The 20,395-nt window shown below is 37.8% G+C and overlaps 4 protein-coding genes across 6 annotated transcripts; 2 read left to right on the forward strand and 2 right to left on the reverse strand.

The window, feature by feature from the left end:
* Nucleotides 1-941: 941 nt before the first annotated feature.
* On the forward strand, nucleotides 942-9,688 carry PANK2 (pantothenate kinase 2). 3 transcript variants are annotated; one of them, XM_021970274.2, is made up of 23 exons: nucleotides 942-1,134; nucleotides 1,484-1,834; nucleotides 2,316-2,525; nucleotides 2,643-2,701; nucleotides 2,806-2,922; nucleotides 3,139-3,258; nucleotides 3,343-3,437; nucleotides 3,539-3,632; nucleotides 3,817-3,948; nucleotides 4,587-4,699; nucleotides 4,903-5,095; nucleotides 5,975-6,183; nucleotides 6,640-6,684; nucleotides 6,842-6,890; nucleotides 7,213-7,295; nucleotides 7,548-7,664; nucleotides 7,915-7,978; nucleotides 8,139-8,285; nucleotides 8,388-8,546; nucleotides 8,642-8,725; nucleotides 8,816-9,010; nucleotides 9,141-9,212; nucleotides 9,338-9,688. In XM_021970274.2, exons 2-23 carry the CDS (start codon nucleotides 1,552-1,554, stop codon nucleotides 9,425-9,427), a joined length of 2,730 nt encoding a protein of 909 aa, XP_021825966.2. In that variant the 5' UTR covers nucleotides 942-1,134; nucleotides 1,484-1,551; the 3' UTR covers nucleotides 9,428-9,688. The 3 variants fall into 3 exon arrangements, with proteins under 3 accessions (XP_021825966.2, XP_021825965.2, XP_021825967.2); XM_021970273.2 differs by having other exon boundaries at nucleotides 943-1,134; nucleotides 2,316-2,528; XM_021970275.2 differs by having other exon boundaries at nucleotides 943-1,134; nucleotides 2,316-2,522.
* Nucleotides 9,689-10,621: 933 nt separating this feature from the next.
* LOC110766867 (Serine/Threonine-kinase ATM) lies at nucleotides 10,622-14,804 on the forward strand. The gene is made up of 2 exons (XM_021970267.2): nucleotides 10,622-10,866; nucleotides 11,103-14,804. The coding sequence occupies exon 2, from the start codon at nucleotides 11,152-11,154 to the stop codon at nucleotides 14,596-14,598; it is 3,447 nt and encodes a 1,148-aa protein (XP_021825959.1). The 5' UTR covers nucleotides 10,622-10,866; nucleotides 11,103-11,151; the 3' UTR covers nucleotides 14,599-14,804.
* A 616-nt stretch (nucleotides 14,805-15,420) lies between these two features.
* Nucleotides 15,421-17,096, reverse strand: LOC110766870 (Ribosomal protein L12/ ATP-dependent Clp protease adaptor protein ClpS family protein). Its single transcript, XM_021970269.2, has 2 exons — nucleotides 16,950-17,096; nucleotides 15,421-16,376 (listed from the first exon to the last, which is right to left on the reverse strand). Exon 2 carries the CDS (start codon nucleotides 16,255-16,257, stop codon nucleotides 15,676-15,678), a length of 582 nt encoding a protein of 193 aa, XP_021825961.1. The 5' UTR covers nucleotides 16,258-16,376; nucleotides 16,950-17,096; the 3' UTR covers nucleotides 15,421-15,675.
* A 1,276-nt stretch (nucleotides 17,097-18,372) lies between these two features.
* HCA2 (Dof-type zinc finger DNA-binding family protein) lies at nucleotides 18,373-20,358 on the reverse strand. The gene is made up of 2 exons (XM_021970268.2): nucleotides 20,055-20,358; nucleotides 18,373-19,514 (listed from the first exon to the last, which is right to left on the reverse strand). The coding sequence occupies exons 1-2, from the start codon at nucleotides 20,103-20,105 to the stop codon at nucleotides 18,582-18,584; spliced, it is 984 nt and encodes a 327-aa protein (XP_021825960.1). The 5' UTR covers nucleotides 20,106-20,358; the 3' UTR covers nucleotides 18,373-18,581.
* Between the last annotated feature and the right edge of the window lie 37 nt (nucleotides 20,359-20,395).

Genomic DNA, 20,395 nt, shown 5'->3' on the forward strand with positions numbered 1-20,395 from the left:
TTTAATTTGATGAGATTACTATATTGAAGATAAAGATAAAATACATGTACATGTATATTTTTTTTCTTATTAACTTACAAAGAAACAATGATCTCATTTTAATATATGGGCCCGGCCACTCAAAAGTCAGGGCCCTTGCTATAACCGAAAATAATATGCAGTCATTTCTGATTCCCATGAACTCGTAATGGTTCTATATTTTTAGTTTCCTCCAATATTTTACCAATAAAAAGAAAAAACATCAAAAGGTAAGATGAAAAAGTTGTGTTTCTGTTCGTTAGTCAATAAATTTCTTAGAATTAGACGCGATGCCCTTTTTTTATTTATTATCTCACGTTAACATGCAATTCATGTTTTTATTATAAGAAATGCAATTCATGTTAGTCTTTCATTGTTAGGAGAAGAATTGAAGTGACAAAATATTCATGTCCGATGGTGTAAAATAAGTGTGATTGTTAGCTATCCTGTATCTCATATAAAAATGTTTGAGGACATAAATTGTTTGTTTTGCTTAATTGATGATGAAAATTATGAATAGAAATTGTAACAAGAATACTCAATCTATCTTATCAGCATGTTCCCTTTCAATTTTGTTTGCTATTTGTGTTCTAGTTAAAAGTTAATTAAAAACATTTGAAGAATTATGAAAAATTTTGCTCCAATTTGTTTTTATTATTTTTAGGGGGCCAAAAAGAAAAGTGGAAAATATTTGTTATCAAAAAGGCCTTAACTGATTCACAAAATAAAAAAAGGCCTTAAGTGGGGGGCCCTACGAACTCAGCTCTATCCATTTTCTACAGTTTTGTTTGACTGACCGGGTCGATTATCGGTTGCCTAGTCACAGAGGCGGCGCGAAGTCAACGTAACTATCACGCGCTTCCTAAGCGAGTACGTTTACAACAGCCACCCACCCGCCAGTCATAAGGAGGGTCTAAAAACCAAACCGATCACAGACCCAACCATTGCTGACTTCCCCAATCCATACATACAATACAACGAAAGGACCAACCTTTTTTACTCTCTCTCTCCTAATCTCTTCCTAAATCCTCGTATTACGCTGTTGTTGTTGTCTTCAATCCTTCATTCTTCCCCACCATTGCAATTAGATTCAATTCAAACTCGCACACTTTTAAGGTCAGCATTTTGTTTTTGTTCACACAATCCTTGTTTGTTAGATTCATATGCAGTTCAACTTGCTCTCTTCCACTCTCACTTCCACTTCCTCACCTAACCCATTTTTATTTTTTATTGGATCATTTTTAGTCACTAGTCTACATTCTTTATTGTTTTTTAGCTTCTGGGTCTATTTCCTTATCTGTTTTGGTTTAATGTAAACTGCGTCTTAGGTGGTCCAGATTCATTTAAAAATTTCGATAATTTCATCGAATTCTTCATTTGGGGTCTTGTAAATCAGCAATTGGAAGTTGTTACTTGGGTTTCTCTCTTTTATTTGTTTGAATCATTTTTTTATTGTTTACCGTAGGAGGACAAAGTGGCCATATAGGCCAACAAAAACAGTTGTGAAGTGAGTGCTAGGGGGATTTTGGATTAATGGCTAGTCTAACAGAGGACCCAGTTCTTGGAATTAACGATATAAAAGAGGCAGAGGAAGAAACTGACAAAGGCCAAACCCAAGTGGTTAAAACAGAAGAGGTTGCTCAAAGTGAGAGAGATATGGCTCCGGCAACCGGAAATTCGATTCACCGGTCGGGTTCTCGGCCTCAGTTAGACCTCAGCAAAGCCGCTATTCAAGGGAACTTTGAAGAGAGGGACCCCACTATTCTTCTGCCTAATCAGTCTGATGACTTATCTCATTTGGCTTTGGACATAGGAGGTATAGTTGGATAATTCACTTGTTTTAGGACAAGTCTTGTGATTTCTGGATTTTAACCTCTCTGTTTTGTTGGTTTGGTAATTCAGTTGTAGTTTTCACTGCATAGGATTGTGTTTTCTTTTGATCTCTGCTTATATTTTTAGCTTAAAGTGATCATTTTTGTTTGTTTGTTTGAGGAAACTAGAAGTTTGAGTTGGTGCAGAGAAAGGGTAATTATGCATGTCATGAGTTGCCCAATGAGAATTACTTAGTTGTGATCAATGGTTCTATAATTGCTGGTGTTATTAGTTTGACACGAACTTGGTAGTATTCTTATCATATATAGACCTCAGTGCCTGGTTGTGAGAGATTACATGTAAAATTATGCTCATCTATTGACCCCTGTTTCTTGCATGTTTCCCATTCTAGTAAGTTGGAGAAAGTTGTTTTAGTCTGTTTATAAAGAGCGGCATTTTGAAATTATTTAATGGTTTACTGGCAGGATCTCTCATCAAGTTAGTGTATTTTTCTAGACATGAAGACCAATCAATTGATGATAAAAGGAAGAAAACTTTGAAGGAGAGATTGGGAATATCCAATGGAAATAGGAGAAGCTACCCAATTCTTGGTGGGAGGCTTCATTTTGTGAAGTTTGAGACGCACAAGATTAACGAGTGCTTAGACTTCATCTATTCTAAGCAGCTTCACCGTGGTGGTATTTTTATCTTGCTGTTCTTTTCCATTGTTGTAATCATTTTCTTCATAGCTAAGCATAGTAGATTGCTTGAACTTGTGACATTATAGTTTTTAAAAACAAAATTGTCTATAGGAATGGATGCTCAGATCTGGAATCCTGATGCTCCAACCAATGAAAATGCTGTAATCAAGGTAATATGTGTGTTTATCAAACTTGTATTGTATTTAGTAATTCCATTGTATCTGTGTATTTTTAAGAATCATACTAATATTTATGAGTTGATTCTTGTGTGAAGGCCACAGGTGGTGGGGCATACAAGTTTGCAGACCTCTTCAAGGAAAGGCTTGGGGTTAGTCTTGACAAAGAAGACGAAATGAATTGTCTTGTCTCTGGAGCAAATTTTTTACTCAAGGTGGATGTTGATATGAGATCCCGTTATTCTTTGTTATGCATTAATTTTTTGCCCATTCATGACTTGCTGACAGCTCTATAAATTGTGTCGATACCATATAGAGATGTCATTAAGTACTTCTATCTAATTATCTTTTAGTGCATTTTTGCCTTCTATCCTCCATGATAATCGTACTTCTCTGAAAGGTAATTAGATGTTTTACCATGATTCTAGTAGGCAATTCGTCATGAAGCTTTCACACATATGGAGGGTCATAAAGAGTTTGTGCAGATTGACCAAAATGAATTATTCCCGTATCTTCTAGTCAATATTGGGTCCGGTGTTAGTATGATTAAGGTAAGTCTTCTTTATGTTTTTCTTTTTGCTAATTGTGGAGACTTATTGAGTTTATTACTTAACAAGTAACCTAAGTTGGCATAGGTTGATGGAGATGGAAAATTTCAGAGGATAAGTGGAACAAATGTTGGTGGTGGTACTTATTGGGGCTTGGGAAAGCTGTTAACAAAGTGCAAAAGGTTAATTTGTCCTTCTGATTTATTTTCTGTTGCTTTCTGTTTCATCTCATCTGTTTCTAGAATTTTTGTCTGGGTCTTTGACTAATACATTCCCATATCAGTTTTGATGAGTTGCTAGAGCTCAGTCAACTGGGAGATAATAGTACTATAGACATGCTTGTTGGGGACATTTATGGTGGTATGGACTACTCAAAGGTATGCATTAATTTGATCTTCTTGCTGTAATCTTTGGGGTATGCAAATTGTCTGTTCTGTTCCGAACACTACTTTGAAGCTGTAAATTAGTCCAGACATCTTAATATTAGATATCATGAATTATAGAACTTTCCTTAATCTAGTGGAGTGACTAAGCATCCCCTTATCATAAAACATATTATAGATCGGTCTCTCTGCATCAACCATCGCTTCAAGTTTTGGGAAAGCTATTTCAGAAAACAAGGAGCTCGGGGACTACAGTCCTGAAGATATATCCCTATCTCTCTTACGAATGATTTCTTATAATATTGGGCAGGTACGTTTGAAATTACAAGAGCATGTTATGAAAATGCAATTTATGTTGTACCTTATTCGAATAGGTGAGATCTGAAGATGATAACATGCGTCACCTTACTGTTTATCTTGTTCTAAATAAATGTTATTTATGATGATAACATATATGTATCTTTTAATGGATTTAGCACTCGACTTGACTTATGTTATAGTCTATAGATTGTTCTTGCTTTTATGTACTGCTTTTGGTGATTTTCGAATTTATATTAGCTTACAGACAAGCATCGTGCATTTAATACATGAAGTATCCTCGTATCACTTGAAGCATCAATAGACTCAGTACATAGTGATACCTCCACATACCTGAGGTCGAATGTTCTGTGTGCATGTGCGCTTGTGTGGGTGTGTATTTGTATTTGCAATTTTTTTTCTAATTACAATATGCTTCTATTAATACAGTTCCTATTATTTTGTCGAAGCTGTTAACAGATTGTAATTTGGAGCACCATGGGTGTTGGCCGTCTCCTTGAATTACCTTAATTTTCTCTTTAATTATTTTTTGTTATTGTGAATAATCATTTATATGTAACTATTCCTTCCTATAATTGTCTGACAACTTATAAATGAGAACCAATAGATGTGCTGATTCCTGCTGTGCAGATATCTTATCTAAATGCACTACGATTTGGTCTCAAGCGAATATTTTTTGGAGGTTTTTTTATAAGGGGACATGCTTATACCATGGACACTATCTCTTTTGCGGTTCAGTTCTGGTACATATTACAACTTACAATATCAAGAATTAGACGTTTATTCATCTTCTAGTTTTTCTTTTAATGAAACTAAGGATCAAATTAGTTCTGTTGCTCATGTCTTTCCAGTTGTTTTTCCCATAATTTTCTTGGTATTTTCAATTTGAGCATAATTTCTTAATTGTTTTATCTTGCCATTTGAAAATTTTGTGTATAATTTTTAGGTCAAAAGGGGATGCACAAGCAATGTTCTTGAGACATGAAGGGTTTCTGGGAGCTTTAGGTGCATTTATGAGCTATGAAAAGCATGGTCTTGATGACTTGATGGTCCATCACTTAGTTGAAAGGTTTCCAATGGGCGCACCATATACAGGAGGAAAGATTCATGGTCCACCACTCGGGGATTTGAATGAGAAGGTAAGTGTTATCAGAGTTGGAAAGACCTGACCTGGAGCAGCTGACTCTCTGGTGTTAACGTATCTGGGTTGCATGTTTTTCTCGTCTTTAGTTTGGGGAAGTCATGAATCGGCCAGGGAAAAAAAAAGAAGCTTAGGCCTGTGTATGAGTGTCACCCCATTTACCATCAGAATGCCTCACAATGTATCACATCTTTTTTCTGGGTGTAAAACAAAATAAGAATTTCTGTCAAATAGCGCGGTGTATACAAAGAGTAGGTAGAAATTAAGGTATTAAAGTTGGAAAAGAGACTCCACTACAATGATTCTCGTAGAATTTATTCTATTCCAAAACCAGTAAACAAAAAAAAACTCAGGCATCTTTGAAGATTAGATTATTGTAGCAACTATACAGGCATATATTCTGTCTAAAGACCAACTTTGCTCAGAAGAAAAAGGTTTGAAATCTATAGATGAATTACTATAAGAGCTGCTAGACTTTGGATTACGGAATAGGAAAAATGGTAGAAGAGAGAGCTACAGGTTGAACAATCAGCTGCAGTTTCTATTGTGACTGACTCTTCAGTATGTACAAGGCTAAAAGCCGTTGTTTCTGACTGATCTGACCATGAATGCTCCTGTATATCATTCTTGATTGAGAGGCTTTGATTTGATCATACTTAGGTCTTTGCTTCATGTTGTTAACCAGGATTTGATTGCCTTCTTGTTCATCCTACTTGTATCTATTTCTTTACTGATAAAATTTGAATTTTTATAAAAATAAAAATAAAAATTATAGTCTCATCTTTTGCTTTATACTGGAAGTCTAGTCTTTGCACATATACCTTTTCAGTATGTGTAAGAAAATTTAAGTTATGTGGTTCGGAAACCTTGAATGCAGATTTCATGGATGGAGAAGTTTGTTCGGAAGGGGACTGAGATTACTGCTCCAGTACCAATGGCTCCACCTGGAACTACTGGACTTGGAGGCTTCGAAGTTCCTTCATCTAAAGGAGGTACTCTACGTTCTGATGCAAGTGCTTTAAACATTGGGGTTCTACATCTTGTACCCACTTTGGAAGTCTTTCCATTATTGGCGGACCCAAAAACGTAAGTTAACTTACAGATTGTTGTTGCTCACTGCTCTACTAAGATTGTAGCCAGGGCTTAGCTTGGTAAATAACCACACCTCTCTTCCAAAATGGAGGTCCCAAGTTCAAGTACACCCTTCCCAAATGTCATAATATCCTCAACAAGCTTGTGCCTTTACGGAACTTTGGCAGTTTCATTCAGTGTATTGGTATCCTTTACAGTGATGCAAGTGAGACCTTAATATGTTTTGTGCTGTCATGGGCACATCTTGTACTAGGATCTTAATGATTTGTGTTTTTGTTGATGATCTCTCATGTCACTCACTTTGTAGTTCATATTTAGCTTTAAGTTTCGATGTCTTTTAATCTTAATTGATAGATATTGGTTGCATTTCTCTTATTGATTCTGTTGTACTTAAACTAGAATAGTTGAGTGTTAACCTCTTAAGTCCTGTGTTTATTTATGACGGTGCAGGTATGAGCCTAACACTATCGATCTCTCAGATCACGGCGAGTTAGAGTGAGTACATGCTGTTAGTTTTCTGTTTGTTTGGATTTCCTTACAACTCATCTGTACAATATTAGTTGTTATAATTGGTAATTTGAAATTATACGTTTCCAAAAATATGGATGTTTTGTTTTTTTATGGGTAATTTGAGGTATTTATTGTGCTATAGGTATTGGTTTACTGTGCTGTCAGAGCATCTACCTGACCTCGTTGATAAGGTAAACATTAGCATCTACCAGAGCATCTGTTTCACAGAACCAAATTATGTTTCCCTCTCTAAAGGTTTATAGGCAACCAGATCTGCATAAGTTATAGTTAAATGTGGAAAATATTTAAAAGTTTACTTTCAGAAATCACTGATTTGAAAATCAAGGTCCTTCAAGTCTTTGGTTTTGTTTATACAGTTATCCATTTCCAGTTTGTTACTGTTCTTTGTGATTTCAGTTTCTTCCTTGATTATATTCATGTAAACAGAAAATCAGATTGGATATGTTTTATTATTGATTTATGACTTTGAGAGTTCAATGTGAAATATGGTAGGCAGTGGCAAGTGAAGGTGGAACAGATGATGCTAAAAGAAGGGGTGATGCTTTTGCTCGTGCTTTTTCTGCTCACTTGGCACGGTAACTATGCTCTCTTAGAGATTATTTCTATGCTTTGTTTCATATAAAATTTTGGTCAGCCATGAGGCGTGAAACTAGCTTCTGTGTGTTATACATGTGCAGCGTGCATGTGAATCTGTAGTTGCCTTATGTGCAAGTTTGTGGAGTTATCATGTGTCCCTTCTGAAACCAGTATTTTTTATAGATAATATGTTCTTAGAGATCAATGAAGGTGTACTTGTTCCATTTAACAACTTCCAACTCGCTGTATAGGTTGATGGAGGAGCCTGCTGCATATGGAAAGTTAGGGTTGGCCAATCTTTTGGAACTGAGAGAAGAATGCTTGAGGGAGTTCCAATTTGTTGATGCCTATAGAAGTATAAAACAAAGGTAATTGCACTTAATTCATGAAGCTACCAAGATGATATCAATCTGATTCTAGCGTATGTCTATTGAGTTTAACAGATATGGTCTTTAGACAAGCGAATTTGATCAAAATATGAAAGATATCAAAATGAAAGAATTGTAAAAGGAAAATAGAAAGTAATGCTGAGGTAATTACAATGGACCAGTGATGCGCCTCAACTATTTCACCCCTTTTTATTCTAACCCTCGGTCCCCTCTTTTATGAATGCAACAGGGAAAATGAGGCATCCCTTGCTGTTTTAGCTGATCTGCTGATAGAGCTTGATAGTATGACTGAGGTACACTTCCCATAGTTTATTCAATATAGTGGTTATCATACACCATTATGATATCAGCTGATATTTATCTGATTCATCTCTCTCTGTCTTTGCAAAACTTTATCCGAAAGTATGAAATTGAACCATTGTTCTGATAATTTGAAACCTTATTAATTTGCAGGAAACAAGACTGCTTACCCTTATTGAAGGTGTTCTTGCTGCAAACATTTTTGACTGGGGATCTCGTGCCTGTGTGGATCTCTATCACAAGGGAACGATTATTGAAATTTACAGAATGAGCCGCAATAAGATGCAAAGACCTTGGCGGGTAAGTGGAATTTAAAATCAAGTCCCTATGCCCTTTCAATTGATTTAAATTAATTATTAATTGGCTATCCTTGTGTAAAAGAGCTTTTAACCTTTTATTTAGGTGGATGATTTTGACGTTTTCAAAGAGAGAATGTTGGGATCTGGAGATAAGAAACCTCGTCCGCATAAAAGAGCTTTGCTATTTGTGGATAACGCAGGTGCTGACGTTATTCTAGGAATGCTGCCCCTAGCACGGGAACTTCTCCGACGTGGAACGGAAGTAAGTTTATTTTGCATGTGGTTGCCTAAGGTAGCTTATTTTTGTATATAATTAAATTATGTAATAAAAATGTTGTAATGAGATTGCTTTTGCAGGTTGTTTTGGTTGCCAACTCCCTTCCAGCTCTAAATGATTTAACTGCTATGGAGCTTCCTGAAATTGTTGCTGAAGCTGCCAAGGTTGGTTTCAAGCATGATTTAAGTCTTTTAACCTTTTTTTCCTATATATTATATATCTAAATAAAAATAAACTGATACTTCTATCGACAGCATTGTGACATTCTTCGCAGAGCTGCTGAAGCGGGAGGCTTACTTGTGGATGCAATGGTTAGCACTCTAGATGATTCTAAAGGAAATTCATCTTCAGTTCCGTTGATGGTTGTTGAGAATGGTTGTGGCAGTCCCTGCATAGACTTACGGCAGGTTAGCTCTGAGCTAGCTGCTGCTGCGAAAGAGGCCGATTTGGTATGATGCTCGTTTCAGATACTGAAATCATTATCCAGCATTACTATAATAGATTAAACACAAAAGAAAGAAGGAGCGAGGAAGAAAAACTCTGCAAATCATTATATTTGACCAAATGCTACCCATGCAGATTATCTTGGAAGGGATGGGCAGAGCTCTTCATACCAACTTCAATGCAAGGTTTAAATGTGATGCTTTAAAGGTGAGATTTCTATGCTTGTCTTATTTTGGAATGTGGGACTAGATTTTCCTCAAGTTATAAAGCTGCTTTGAGAGCATAATATTTTCTTTTACACTCTATATTAACAAGAACAACTTGTTTTGCAGCTTGCAATGGTGAAGAATCAAAGGTTGGCAGAAAAATTGATCAAAGGGAACATATACGACTGTGTGTGCCGATATGAACCACTAAGCTAAAAATCGCCGATTCACAACGGGTTGTAGGGTCCGATGGCAAGCCGTGGGTGGACTTGATTTTCTGGAGACACCAACTTGATACAAAAATGATAAAGATTATGACTATATGCAGACCTACGAGGGAATGGTTTTTTTTTCTTTCTATATTTAAATTCAAGTAATTTGGTATAGTTCAATGTGAAGAAGAGTGGTCTATTGCCGCCCATTTGATACAATACAAAGCAGTCTTAGTCCAAAGCATCTTAAGTGCTCGTTCATCAATTTCTTTGAGTTTTGTTTACATTCGCCTGCAAAATCACGATTTTGAGTATATTCATGTCATGGAATCTGGCCATTGGAAAGAGTATGGGGATTTTAGCTTGTGCAAGTGCAACCCAATCAAAATAATTCGTCGTCAAAACTAAAATAAGGAAAAGAAACATAGAAAGAAAACCAAAAACAGGTGAAAGGTCATCCAGTGATTAAATCATTACCAAAGGTTATGCACTGCTAGCACAATCAATCCTTGTCATCATCAATATTTAGAGAGAAGTTGTCAACTTTAGACAACCAACCAGAGTGCCGTGATATTAACATTGTGTTTTAAACTTTCAAATAACTAAAATAAAGGACAAAGAAAACAACATTATGAGCTCCTCATTTTTAACTAAAATCGCTGAAAAGTCATTTTAGCTAACATTTAGTACTCCAACCATGCTTCCTCCTATTGTAAGCAGTTTACATATTTTCCTATATTCCTCTCTCCAAAAAATTCCAAATAAATAAATAATGTCATTGTAAAATATATTAAAATATTAGATATGTAGTCACTTTAAGTTATTCTCTCTCTCAAATTTAGGAGATACTTGTGGTTACTTTATTTTTCTATTAATGGGGATCGTAAATTTGAATTTGGGATATTTTTCGATACTAAAAAGACAAATACCACTAGACCAAAAGTCAGATAGTTCATATGAAGCTATTTTAGGAACAAGATAGTTGATATGGTTGGAGATTTTTATTTTCTGTTTCTTTTTTGACATATCCCTACATTTTAACATTTTATTATTGGTCCTTAAAAAAATATGGTATAAATAAATAAATAAATACTTATTTGGAGTAGCTGAAATCCACTTCATGCCAAAAGGGACTCAATACTACTCTCAAGTGTTGAACTCTCACGTGTATCCGGAACCTGGAAGCCACAAAGGCACTTTTAAATACGGAAACTTTGCTGTAACATAGCACAAATAGAAGAGAGAGAGAGAGGAGAGAGAGAGAGAGAGACGCACTCACTCACTCACTCACTTAGAAACGTATCTTTCGCCTAAATGTTTCCCAACCCTTTTTGAGATTCCTCAAAACGACCGATTATAATTCACAAGCATCAAGCTTTTCCAAGCTGGGACTGCTCGGATCAAAGACTCGGCACTCATGTGGATATCATATTTTTCTTTGAGGTAATTTTATTGCTTCATTTCCTCAATTTTTCTTTCTGTTAGCGTAATATTATTGGTTTTTTATTTTTTGTGAGAAGAATGTTGTTGCTTATTTATCTTTTTTATTTTCATTTTCCTTCTGCCTTTTAGTTTTGGAAATTTCTTTTGGTGCTGAATGTTTTTATCGTATAGCATAGTGATAATAACAAAGCTTTCTTCTTCTTCTTCTTCTTCTTTTCTGTTTTTTTCTTCATCAGCTTTGAGTTGTTGTGAAAAATAACTGGACTTTTTGGGACATTGTTGACAATGGAGAACCCTAGGACTCCAGAAACCCTAGAAGCTCAAAACCCAAGTGGTAAAACCCTAGAAGAGGGTTCTGGATTGTTAGAGTGGAGTGAAAACTGTACTGGGTTAGAATCTTTTTCTGACATTTTGGGAGGTAGTGGGGAAAGAGGGGATGTTACTGGTAATGATGTTGGACTTGGCACTGTGGAAGTGGCAGCTCAAGTGGTAGAAGCTGAGAAAGGAACTCTAGATGGTATAAAAGGAGAAGATTTGGAATTGGGTGTGGATTCGATGTCTGGTGTTTTAAACAGTTGCGTGAATGGTGTGGGGCCTGAGGAGGTTGTTTTGGTTAATGGTGAGTCTGATGGAGATAATGAGGCTCAAATGGGCTCTAAGCAGTTGCAACCAGATAAGGAAAATGATGTTCAAATGGGTTCAGTGGAGCCACAATCAGATGGGAGCTTAGAGGGCTTGGGTGGTGATGAGAGTAAAAAGGATGGAGATCAGAAGATGGCTGAAGATGATGGCATGAATGAAGACAAAGCATTGGGACCAAATGGGATTGATACAGCTAGCAAGAAGATAGAAGTTTCTGGTGAAGGTATATCGCTGTTTGTGGATTTTAGTGGGCCTCCGCCAGGATTTAATGAAAATGATCTTCATGTGACAAGTTTTCCTGGGTACGAAAGCAAGGAAAATCTAGAAGAATTTGGAGATGATGAACAGGAGAACAGTATTGATTATCAAGATTATGATTTTGCTGTGGGTGATATTGTATGGGTTAAAACCAAAACTCAGACATGGTGGCCGGGGAAAATTTATGATCCTGTAGATGCATCAAAGTATGGTGCGAGCGATGAACAAGGGGGTTGTCAACTTGTTGGATATTTTGGGATGAGTCATGTTGCATGGTGCCATCCTTACCAACTAAAACCTTTTCATGAGTACTTTGAGCAGATGTCAGGGCAGAACAAGGCTAGAATATTCCTTGGAGCTGTAGAGAAGGCTCTCGAAGAGTTTGGTCGGCGTGTAAAATTGAATATGACTTGTATGTGTGTTTTGAAAGAAAATCACCTCTCAGTTGGTGGTGCAGCTTCTGATGAAGGAGTTCCAATGCCTGAGCGCAAATCTGGTGAACTTGGTGAATTTACAGTTACTCATTTTAATTCTGCAGAGTTTCTTGCACATCTCAAAAATCTTGCACAAGTTGTTTCATCAGTTGGAATGCTTGATTTTACTGTCACACGAAATCAATTATCAGCCTTCTACCGCTCCATAGGTCACAGCCAGCTGCCTATGCATCTACTCCAGGAGACAAATTATGCTAGAGACGTTGCTCATTACAGGTCAATGGCTACAAGTAATGCTGACATTCAGGTTGGACATGAAGATACTGAGTTAGGTGAAGTGTTCTTGAAAAGCACACCATTAACTACTTCGCAGAAGCGATCAAAGGATAAAGTTTTACATCAAGAGACGAATGAAGGGAATGCAGTTTTAGTCAAGGGTTTTGATGGGGACAATGGTGCTGATAAAGGTTTCATCTCAGGTTTAAAATCCAGGAAGAGAAAGATGAAGAGGGATTCTGAAGTTGAACATGAGAGCAAGGCTTTCGATGTAGGAAATGGTGATGGTGCGAATGAGGGAATGATTGAAAAAGGCATGGAGTCAAGAGAACGGAAGAAGAGCAGGTACTTGTCTTACCCATACATAAACTGGGAGCAGAAAGGAGTGCTTGCTGAAATGGATGATGGCAAAGTTTTGAAAGCTACTCATGAAGGTGTCGCCGCAAATATTGATGCTGGCCAATCTAGTGGGCCGCCTTCTAATTTTAAATGTAGCGGTGAGAAGTTCTGGAGAAAATGGTATAGAAGGCTTACAGGTGTAAGTAGCATATCTGCTAATTCAAACTTAAAAGATGCATCTTCTGCTAACTTGCTTTCTGAAGTCTACTCTGCTGCTGTCGACTGCCTATATCCAAACGAAAATAAGACATTTGATTCAGTTGGCTGGTTTTTTTCTAGATTCAGGATTTCGGCATTCCATGACGAATCTATTTGTGAAACGTATGGTAACAGTATGGCTGGTCAGGATGAAGATAAAGACGCTAAACCCTGCCTGTTGGGTAGTGGTCAGAATGAGGCAAAATGTGAACCAAAAAAAAAGAAAAAGGCTAATCTGAAGCATCCAGAGGGTAAAGATTCTGCCAGCCTGCCAAGTTTAGATCAAATCACCACAACTGCTAAAAAAGAAAAGAAAAGGGGACGAGCAAATTTGGGAAAATTGAAGACTAAATCCCTTTCTGGGCTATCAGATGTGAATATAAGCATTTCCGCTGATAACTTTTTGGTGCAAGATTCCTTGGATATAAGTCCTCTCATGCCTTGTGGTAAACCTAAGCAAAAGAAAAGCAAGATCGAGGAACGAGCAAGTCCAGTGTGTCTGCAGACTAAACAAACCACTGGCATACCAGATTTGAATGGGAACAATCTTGTACCTAGCCTACTCGTTGATGATCAACAGGCTATTGGCCATGCTGCTTCTGAAGGTAAAGTTGATTTAGAAAAGGGGTTAGGGAATGAAACTGCTTCAGAGCCTTCAAAGCCTAATATCATTGCTGGCTTTGTAGATGCAAATGGAAACAATGTGAAACCTGGTACCTTGGTGGTAGATTTGCGGATTTCTCCTCAAGCTTTGTCATGCCTAGACTCTAAACAGGTCACCGGCCTGCTATCAACTGAAAGTAGGCCTGTACAGAAAAAGAGAAAGAGAAAGGAGAAAGCAGAAGCAAAGCATCCAGCTGATGGTATTCCAGATTTGAATGGAAATAGCGCTGATTGCAACTCATTGGGAAAGGAATTCCAGGAGTCCAATGGCCTTGCACCTCCAATTAAACCTGAGAGGAAGAAGAGGAGGAGAAAAGGAGAAGCTACTACTATACAGAGGAAACTGGATATGAATCATGGTAAAGCACAGATTACTGAAAAGGCTCTAGGGACTGCTCTTCTGTTGACCTTTTCCCCAGGAGTACCAATGCCTTCAAAAGATGATTTAATTTCAACATTTTGTCGGTTCGGGCCCTTGAAGGAATCAGAGACACAGTTGTTAAAAGATCCTGGTTCTGCCCAGGTCGTATTCATGGAAAATGCTGATGCTGGAGAAGCATTTCGGAGTTTAGAGAAGAACAACCCTTTTGGTGCAAACCTTGATAGTTACAAGCTGTTTCATCTTCCATCTGTGTCCAGGGTTTTAGAAACAGGCTGGTCTCTACCTACAAGTCTTTCCTCTCCAACTATGCCTGGAAAGGCACCTCGCCTTGACTTCATAAGGCAGAATCTTCAGATGATGACATCAATGCTAGAGACGTCGGGAGATAATCTTTCTCCAGAGATGAGAGCCAACCTAGAGTGTGAAATTAAATCCCTCCTGCAGAAGGTGAGCTCCATGACTGGTTCTTCCTCTTCTTAGTTTGGACTGCAGGTTATGTAGTTTTTATATGGGTTGTCTGTAAATGTAGCGACTGGCTCCTTGGGCATGCTCTGTAGGTGGTGTTATGTTAGAATTGGAACCTCTGTAATTTATTGCATGAGAGGGCATAGGCAAATGACCTATTGCATTGGAACGTCTATGTATCTCTAGCAACTCCGTTTTTCTTTATTTACATATTCTCTCTCTCTCTCTCTCTCACACACACACACACACACACACACACAATTCGTTATATCCGGATGCTTTATGGTATAAGTTTACTAAGATGGATTTGAGTCTAAAATGACACCCCAACTGTTGGTTGCTTTACTCACGCACAAAAGATCTTCGTTTGTAACTGCATGTTTGATTGTGTTTAAGGTTCTAGGTTATTTTGACCCCCCAAAAAAAAAGGCTCTAGTTGATGTTTAAGCTACATAACAATAAAGGAACGACCAAAACAAAAACAATAAAGGAAAGAATGATGCGTTTTCAGGTAGAATGCCTTCCCACACCGGACATGAAAGTAGCCAAGCAGTGTTTCAAAGACCAATAACTATGTAAGACAAGTCTCCATAGCAGTCACTGTTGCCGCATGGCCAGTCATTCTCAATGCCTCTTATGCCCTGTTTGGTAGTTGGCGACTCATTTTTATACGACTTTCGACTCTATTAACAAGAGAGGATCAGCAATCAAACATCCTGCACTGAATTGGGATGTTCCAATCCATATACAGGTCATGCAAGTCTTTCGGTGTTTGAGCTTATTTCCAATGCCTCTAAAGTCGCCAGAGAAATTGATTTTTAAGTGACAATACAAAACTTGACGCCTCAACTGGAAGTTTTTAGTTCAAAACAAGTCTTGCAGAACAAATCAAACACAATTATTTCTTCATATCTATTCTGAAAATTGCTAAATTCTAATGCTAATGGTTATCCATCCAAAATACAAAATCCATATTTCGGAAATTGCAAAGAACTTCCAAGATCATGAAAACCTGTTTGAACAGAAAACAGCAATGCAAATCAATTCAGCAACGCAACACAACGAACAATGTGAAACAACTCCAGAATGCTACTACTCCATAACAGCAACTCCTCCAGCAGCCTTTATTTTCTCAATTATGTCATTTGCTTCCTCTTTGGTAACCCCTTGTTTAAGGACACAGGGTACCTTTTCAACGAGATCTTTAGCCTCCTTTAATCCCAGACTGGTAAAGGTCCTGACTTCCTTGATTACCTTGATCTTTGCAGCTGTATCAAACTTCTCCAATTTCACATCAAACGCTGTTTTTTCCACCTTCTTCTCCTCAGCCTTTGACGCACCAGCTGGCCCTCCCTGTGAACCCAAGTCCAAGCCTTCTGTTGATATGGGCTGCAACTTGGGAAGCCTTAGCCTCTCACCAAGAGTAGGACCAAGTTGGCAGCGTTCTTCAGGGGCCAGTGCTGCAATTCGCTCGGCGAGCTGAATGATTTTATCTGAGGGTGGTGGTCTAGGGCCATATGGATCATAGAATGCCGGATATTTGTATTTTTTGGGCTTGGCATCGGGATCCCTCGGAGCAAAATCAGGTTGGAAGCAACGAAACTGCAAAGGACCAGTTGTTTCAGGGAGAGTGGGTCGGGCACGAAAAGATCTGGCAAGTGCAATGAGCCTCATGGTTCTTTTCGGTCAGTGGAAAAAGTGCCTCATACAACTAAGATAGCAGAGTAAAAGAGAGCTTCCTGTTTATTTAGCACAATTTGAACTGAATGGACAACTTTTGAGAACTCTCTTGCCTGCGATAAAAAAAAGAAGAAACTTCAATTAGCAAAGGGAAGCACATTGCTTCTTCTTTTTTTGTTACTATACTGGTAGCAAGCCACTGACAACATAACTAATGTTTCATCATATATTTTACGAATGCAAATTCTGCAGACTGGTCGAGTCTATAACTTCAGAGTAATTCTATATTTAAACTTACAGATGTAACAGAAAAACAATAAGAAAAAAGTAAATTTGATAGAGAATTCAAATGGGAATTTCCACAAACATGTGGTGTGAGAAACAGGATGCAATAACAATGACTCAAAGAAAACAAATAAATTCCCCAGAACAGAAAACTCAACTATCAAATTTTCCAAACTAACCCAATATTAAACTATCCCATTAGCTGAGAAATCTCATTGTAAGCGCTTCTGATACTGAACTGACCCCTTTTGACTACAAACTCCTACGGTGGTTCTGGGTTTCTCATAAAACTCAAAACCCGTTGAAGAAACTCCAAAGCATCTCAATATTAAATAATATAAAACTGGGAAACTCCAAAGCATGTAAAAGATTTAACAAAAACCCATAAGGAAGAAACTCACCGTAGCTTTATAAATGCGAGCAAAAACAGCCGCCAACTGCAAGAGAGCGAAATGAGGCAAAGTGAGCAAAAGCGTAGGAGAAGACTAGGGAAATTGTTCAGGTCGGGTTACAATTTATCCCAAATGAAAATGATCTCTTTTACAGAAAATGGAATTGTCCATTTCGCCCAAAGTTTCTGGGCCAATAGACACAATGGTTTACCCCTTGGCCCAATGTTGGGTCTCAACCCAATTGAGCAACCCGAACTTTTGAAGGCTTAATGATCCTAATCAGTGGGCAACATGTCATATTATCGGGAGCTTCTATAATGAGGGGTTCAATCTAACCATCTAATAATAACTATGCATTGAATCAGACGGGCTATTAAGGACCCCCTCATTCGCCTACTTGCATATTATCTTTTTATATTATTTTTTAAAATTTTGTTGATGCTAAGTACGGAAGGAGTATATTAATTAGCACTTTAGTCTAGTGGTGTTTCTCTTTATGATGTTACAGAGGTTTTGAGTTCGAAATTCCATCCCCATCAATCAAAAGAAGTTAGCTACCCCAATCCCATATGATGAAATGGTCCAAATTTTAGTATATTACTAACTCTCACAAAAATATGTAATGTATTAGTGTCGGATGTTGTATATATATTGCCTCTGCTTTTGTAAAATTATAGCATTGTGAGGGTTTCACGTAACGAAACTTACAAGTGTGCCATGACTGGAAGGTCTTTGTTTGTTCACTTATCCGAATTGAGTATGATTTATGGGGTAGAAAACAACCTACATTTGTTCAGTCAAAAAAAGCTTATCCAAATAAATTAATCTAAAGTTCTTTCCTTTCATTTGAAATTCGTTACCTTTTCCCATCTCGGAGAAGAGGGAAGGGAAGGGGAGACTTTTTGATCTTCTCCTTCCATTTCAATTTTCTCGTAACAACAACCAGAGCCTCATCAGGGGTTACAATGGAGGAGCTCATGGCATGAAAATAAAAAATTTATACTAGTTTTGCTTTCACTGAAAACTTTGCTTTGCTCTCCTTTTATGTCTCAAGCATTCCCCACCACGCAGACAGAGTTTAAAACACTTTATCAACTTACGATAATAACTTTTGACCTCAAAAAGAAAACTTGTGATAATAACTTAATCACAACTCTCCCTCGACCATGCAGACAAACGGCACATAAAGATATAAGACTTAAGCAAGTACTAAATAACACATTAGTCTTTTGGACTAAAAAAAAACACTGCTAGTATATCTTCCTCGGTTTTACAACAAAATCCTGCACCTTTGAATTTGTCTTGCACTCGCAGCCAACGAGAGTACAACAAATTAGAAGAAAGACCAAAAAGAAAGGCAGTACTCATTTTTGGACTCTCCATCTTCCCATTCACACACACACTCTCCTTGTCCTTGTTAGGTCAATAAAGATGAAAGCAAGACCACCTTCATACATACCCAAAAAATTTAAATAAAAAAACACAAAGAAATTAAAACCCTTTTGGTCTCAAAAGGCATACATGCATATACTTAGAGAACTAGTAGTGGTAGTGGTAGTGGTAGTAGTTTGAATCCCTACGCTAAGATGCAGATGATGATTAATTAATTAATTAAAGTCACTAATCACACCTAATTAGATTTTAGACTAATGGGTTTGTGGTGGAGGGGCCATAATTGTTCATCACATTGGTCCATGATCCTAGACCATTGAGGTACCCAAATGACTCCTTTCCATGGTCAGAGCAGCCTTGGTCTTGCCACTCAAGGGACAAGAGCTTAGTGTTTGGCTTCACATCCATTCCATTTTGGTGATGATCCTGATCATGACTTGCTTGATGATCATATGGTAACATCAACCTCTGGCAAGTGTCCATGAAATTACCATTCTGCCCATCAAATGATGACATCCCAAATGGAGAGCAAAGGCCATGATGAAAACTTGACTCACCGCCCATATTATTTGCAAGCCCACCCATCATTCCCAAATCAGCACCGTTCCCCATAAAGTCATAATTCCTAGCATTCCCAACTATGGCTTCCAACTTGCTCTCCATGAAATCAATAGGCCTTGGGTTGTTGTTGTTATTACTCTCAAGCATCCCATTGTACCTGCTGTCCATGAAACTAGGGTTATTATTACTCCCAAGCATCAAGCCATTGAGGTGTGAAAATTGCATCTGATCAGGAAATGAAAGGTGGAGATCAGTTGGGTTGTGAGAAACTGATGAGGATGATGAGCCAGCATTCTGGTTCATCAATGGATTATGAGGCTCATTGGGTTTCTTGGAAGCAACTTTCTTGTTCTTTCTGCAGCCACCACCTACAGGGATGTTCCTGAGGGTGCCTCCTTTGGTCCAGTACCTTCTGCAGGTCTTGCAAAAGTACCTAGGCTGAGAGAGGCTGTAGTTGTTGTAGTAGCAGAACTTGGTGTGGGTAGAGTCACATCTAGGGCACTTGAGGGCTTGGTCATGCTGGGGCCTCAGCCTTCTCTCTATCAAGGGCCGTGAGCAGGTTAACATGTCCCCAGATAATGGTGAGGAAGAGTCCATGGGAGAGTCCTCGTGCATCGTTCCCTGACAGGGAAAGGAATTAGGAGAGATTTTGTCAGAACTATGTACCCCACAACAATATAATTTTACAGGACGACACATTCTTTGTCCTTTCACCACATCTCAATCAATCAAATGTAAAGGCATTTTGGATTGTCCCCAATTTATAAATTTTGGTGCCACAAAAATCCCGGGATTTGTTCCATTGTCTTCCACATATATATATTCAGTGAAATTAGTCTAGATTTTCAACAAAATTGAGAAAATAAAAAATGGGAACTTTTTGAAGTGGTCTATTATTATCATCAAAATGAATTTGATCAAATTTCTCATGGGCATGTTTTGTTAATGAATGTGGTTCTCTCTCATCCATCAACAATGGCATTTTCTATGGCATTAACTACAGCATTATCTAAGATAACCCTAGGAAAAATGTATATTAATTATGCTCAATTATATCTTCTTATTGCATTTAGGGTACGAACACCTGGAATAAAAGCAGTATAAATTAAACCACAAGAAATGGAGTGTTATATATGTATATAAATATCAAGCAGAACGTACCTGTAACCAGTCAGATGAATCCATGCAAACTTGCAGAGAGTTATGGCCCATCAAACAAATTCACCTATAGCTCTTCACTAAAGCCCAGATCAATGAAGCAGACGAAAAAGGAGCAATATTTTTAACCAAAGCTCTTCCTTCACACACACTTCATTTCCTAAGCTCTCTCAGTCTCACTAGAGTAAGAAAACCAGTTTGTTTATAGAACTAGAAAAGGCACTGAGAGAATTAGTGAGGAGATGAAGAGGAGGAGGGTTTTTATTGTGTGGCTTGTTGTTGGGTTGGTGTGGAAGAGTGGAACTATAAGAAGGCAACAAAAAGGCTGAGTGGCAGCTGCTTGC

Source organism: Prunus avium, chromosome 5 (genome assembly GCF_965620075.1).
Source record: "Prunus avium chromosome 5, drPruAviu1.hap1.1, whole genome shotgun sequence".
Lineage (NCBI taxonomy): Eukaryota > Viridiplantae > Streptophyta > Magnoliopsida > Rosales > Rosaceae > Prunus > Prunus avium.

What these genes read in the sequence shown, in the direction of transcription:
- LOC110766867 (XM_021970267.2), top strand. Translation starts at nt 11,152, where the DNA reads ATGGAGAACCCTAGGACTCCAGAAACCCTAGAAGCTCAAAACCCAAGT.
- PANK2 (XM_021970273.2), top strand. Translation starts at nt 1,552, where the DNA reads ATGGCTAGTCTAACAGAGGACCCAGTTCTTGGAATTAACGATATAAAA. An exon ending in TTTGGCTTTGGACATAGGAG is followed by an intron (nt 1,835 to 2,315) that starts GTATAGTTGGAT and finishes GTTTACTGGCAG; the next exon opens with GATCTCTCATCAAGTTAGTG. An exon ending in TACCTGACCTCGTTGATAAG is followed by an intron (nt 6,891 to 7,212) that starts GTAAACATTAGC and finishes GAAATATGGTAG; the next exon opens with GCAGTGGCAAGTGAAGGTGG.
- HCA2 (XM_021970268.2), bottom strand. Translation starts at nt 20,105, where the DNA reads ATGGGCCATAACTCTCTGCAAGTTTGCATGGATTCATCTGACTGGTTA. An exon ending in ATTCATCTGACTGGTTACAG is followed by an intron (nt 19,515 to 20,054) that starts GTACGTTCTGCT and finishes TTTCCCTGTCAG; the next exon opens with GGAACGATGCACGAGGACTC.
- LOC110766870 (XM_021970269.2), bottom strand. Translation starts at nt 16,257, where the DNA reads ATGAGGCTCATTGCACTTGCCAGATCTTTTCGTGCCCGACCCACTCTC.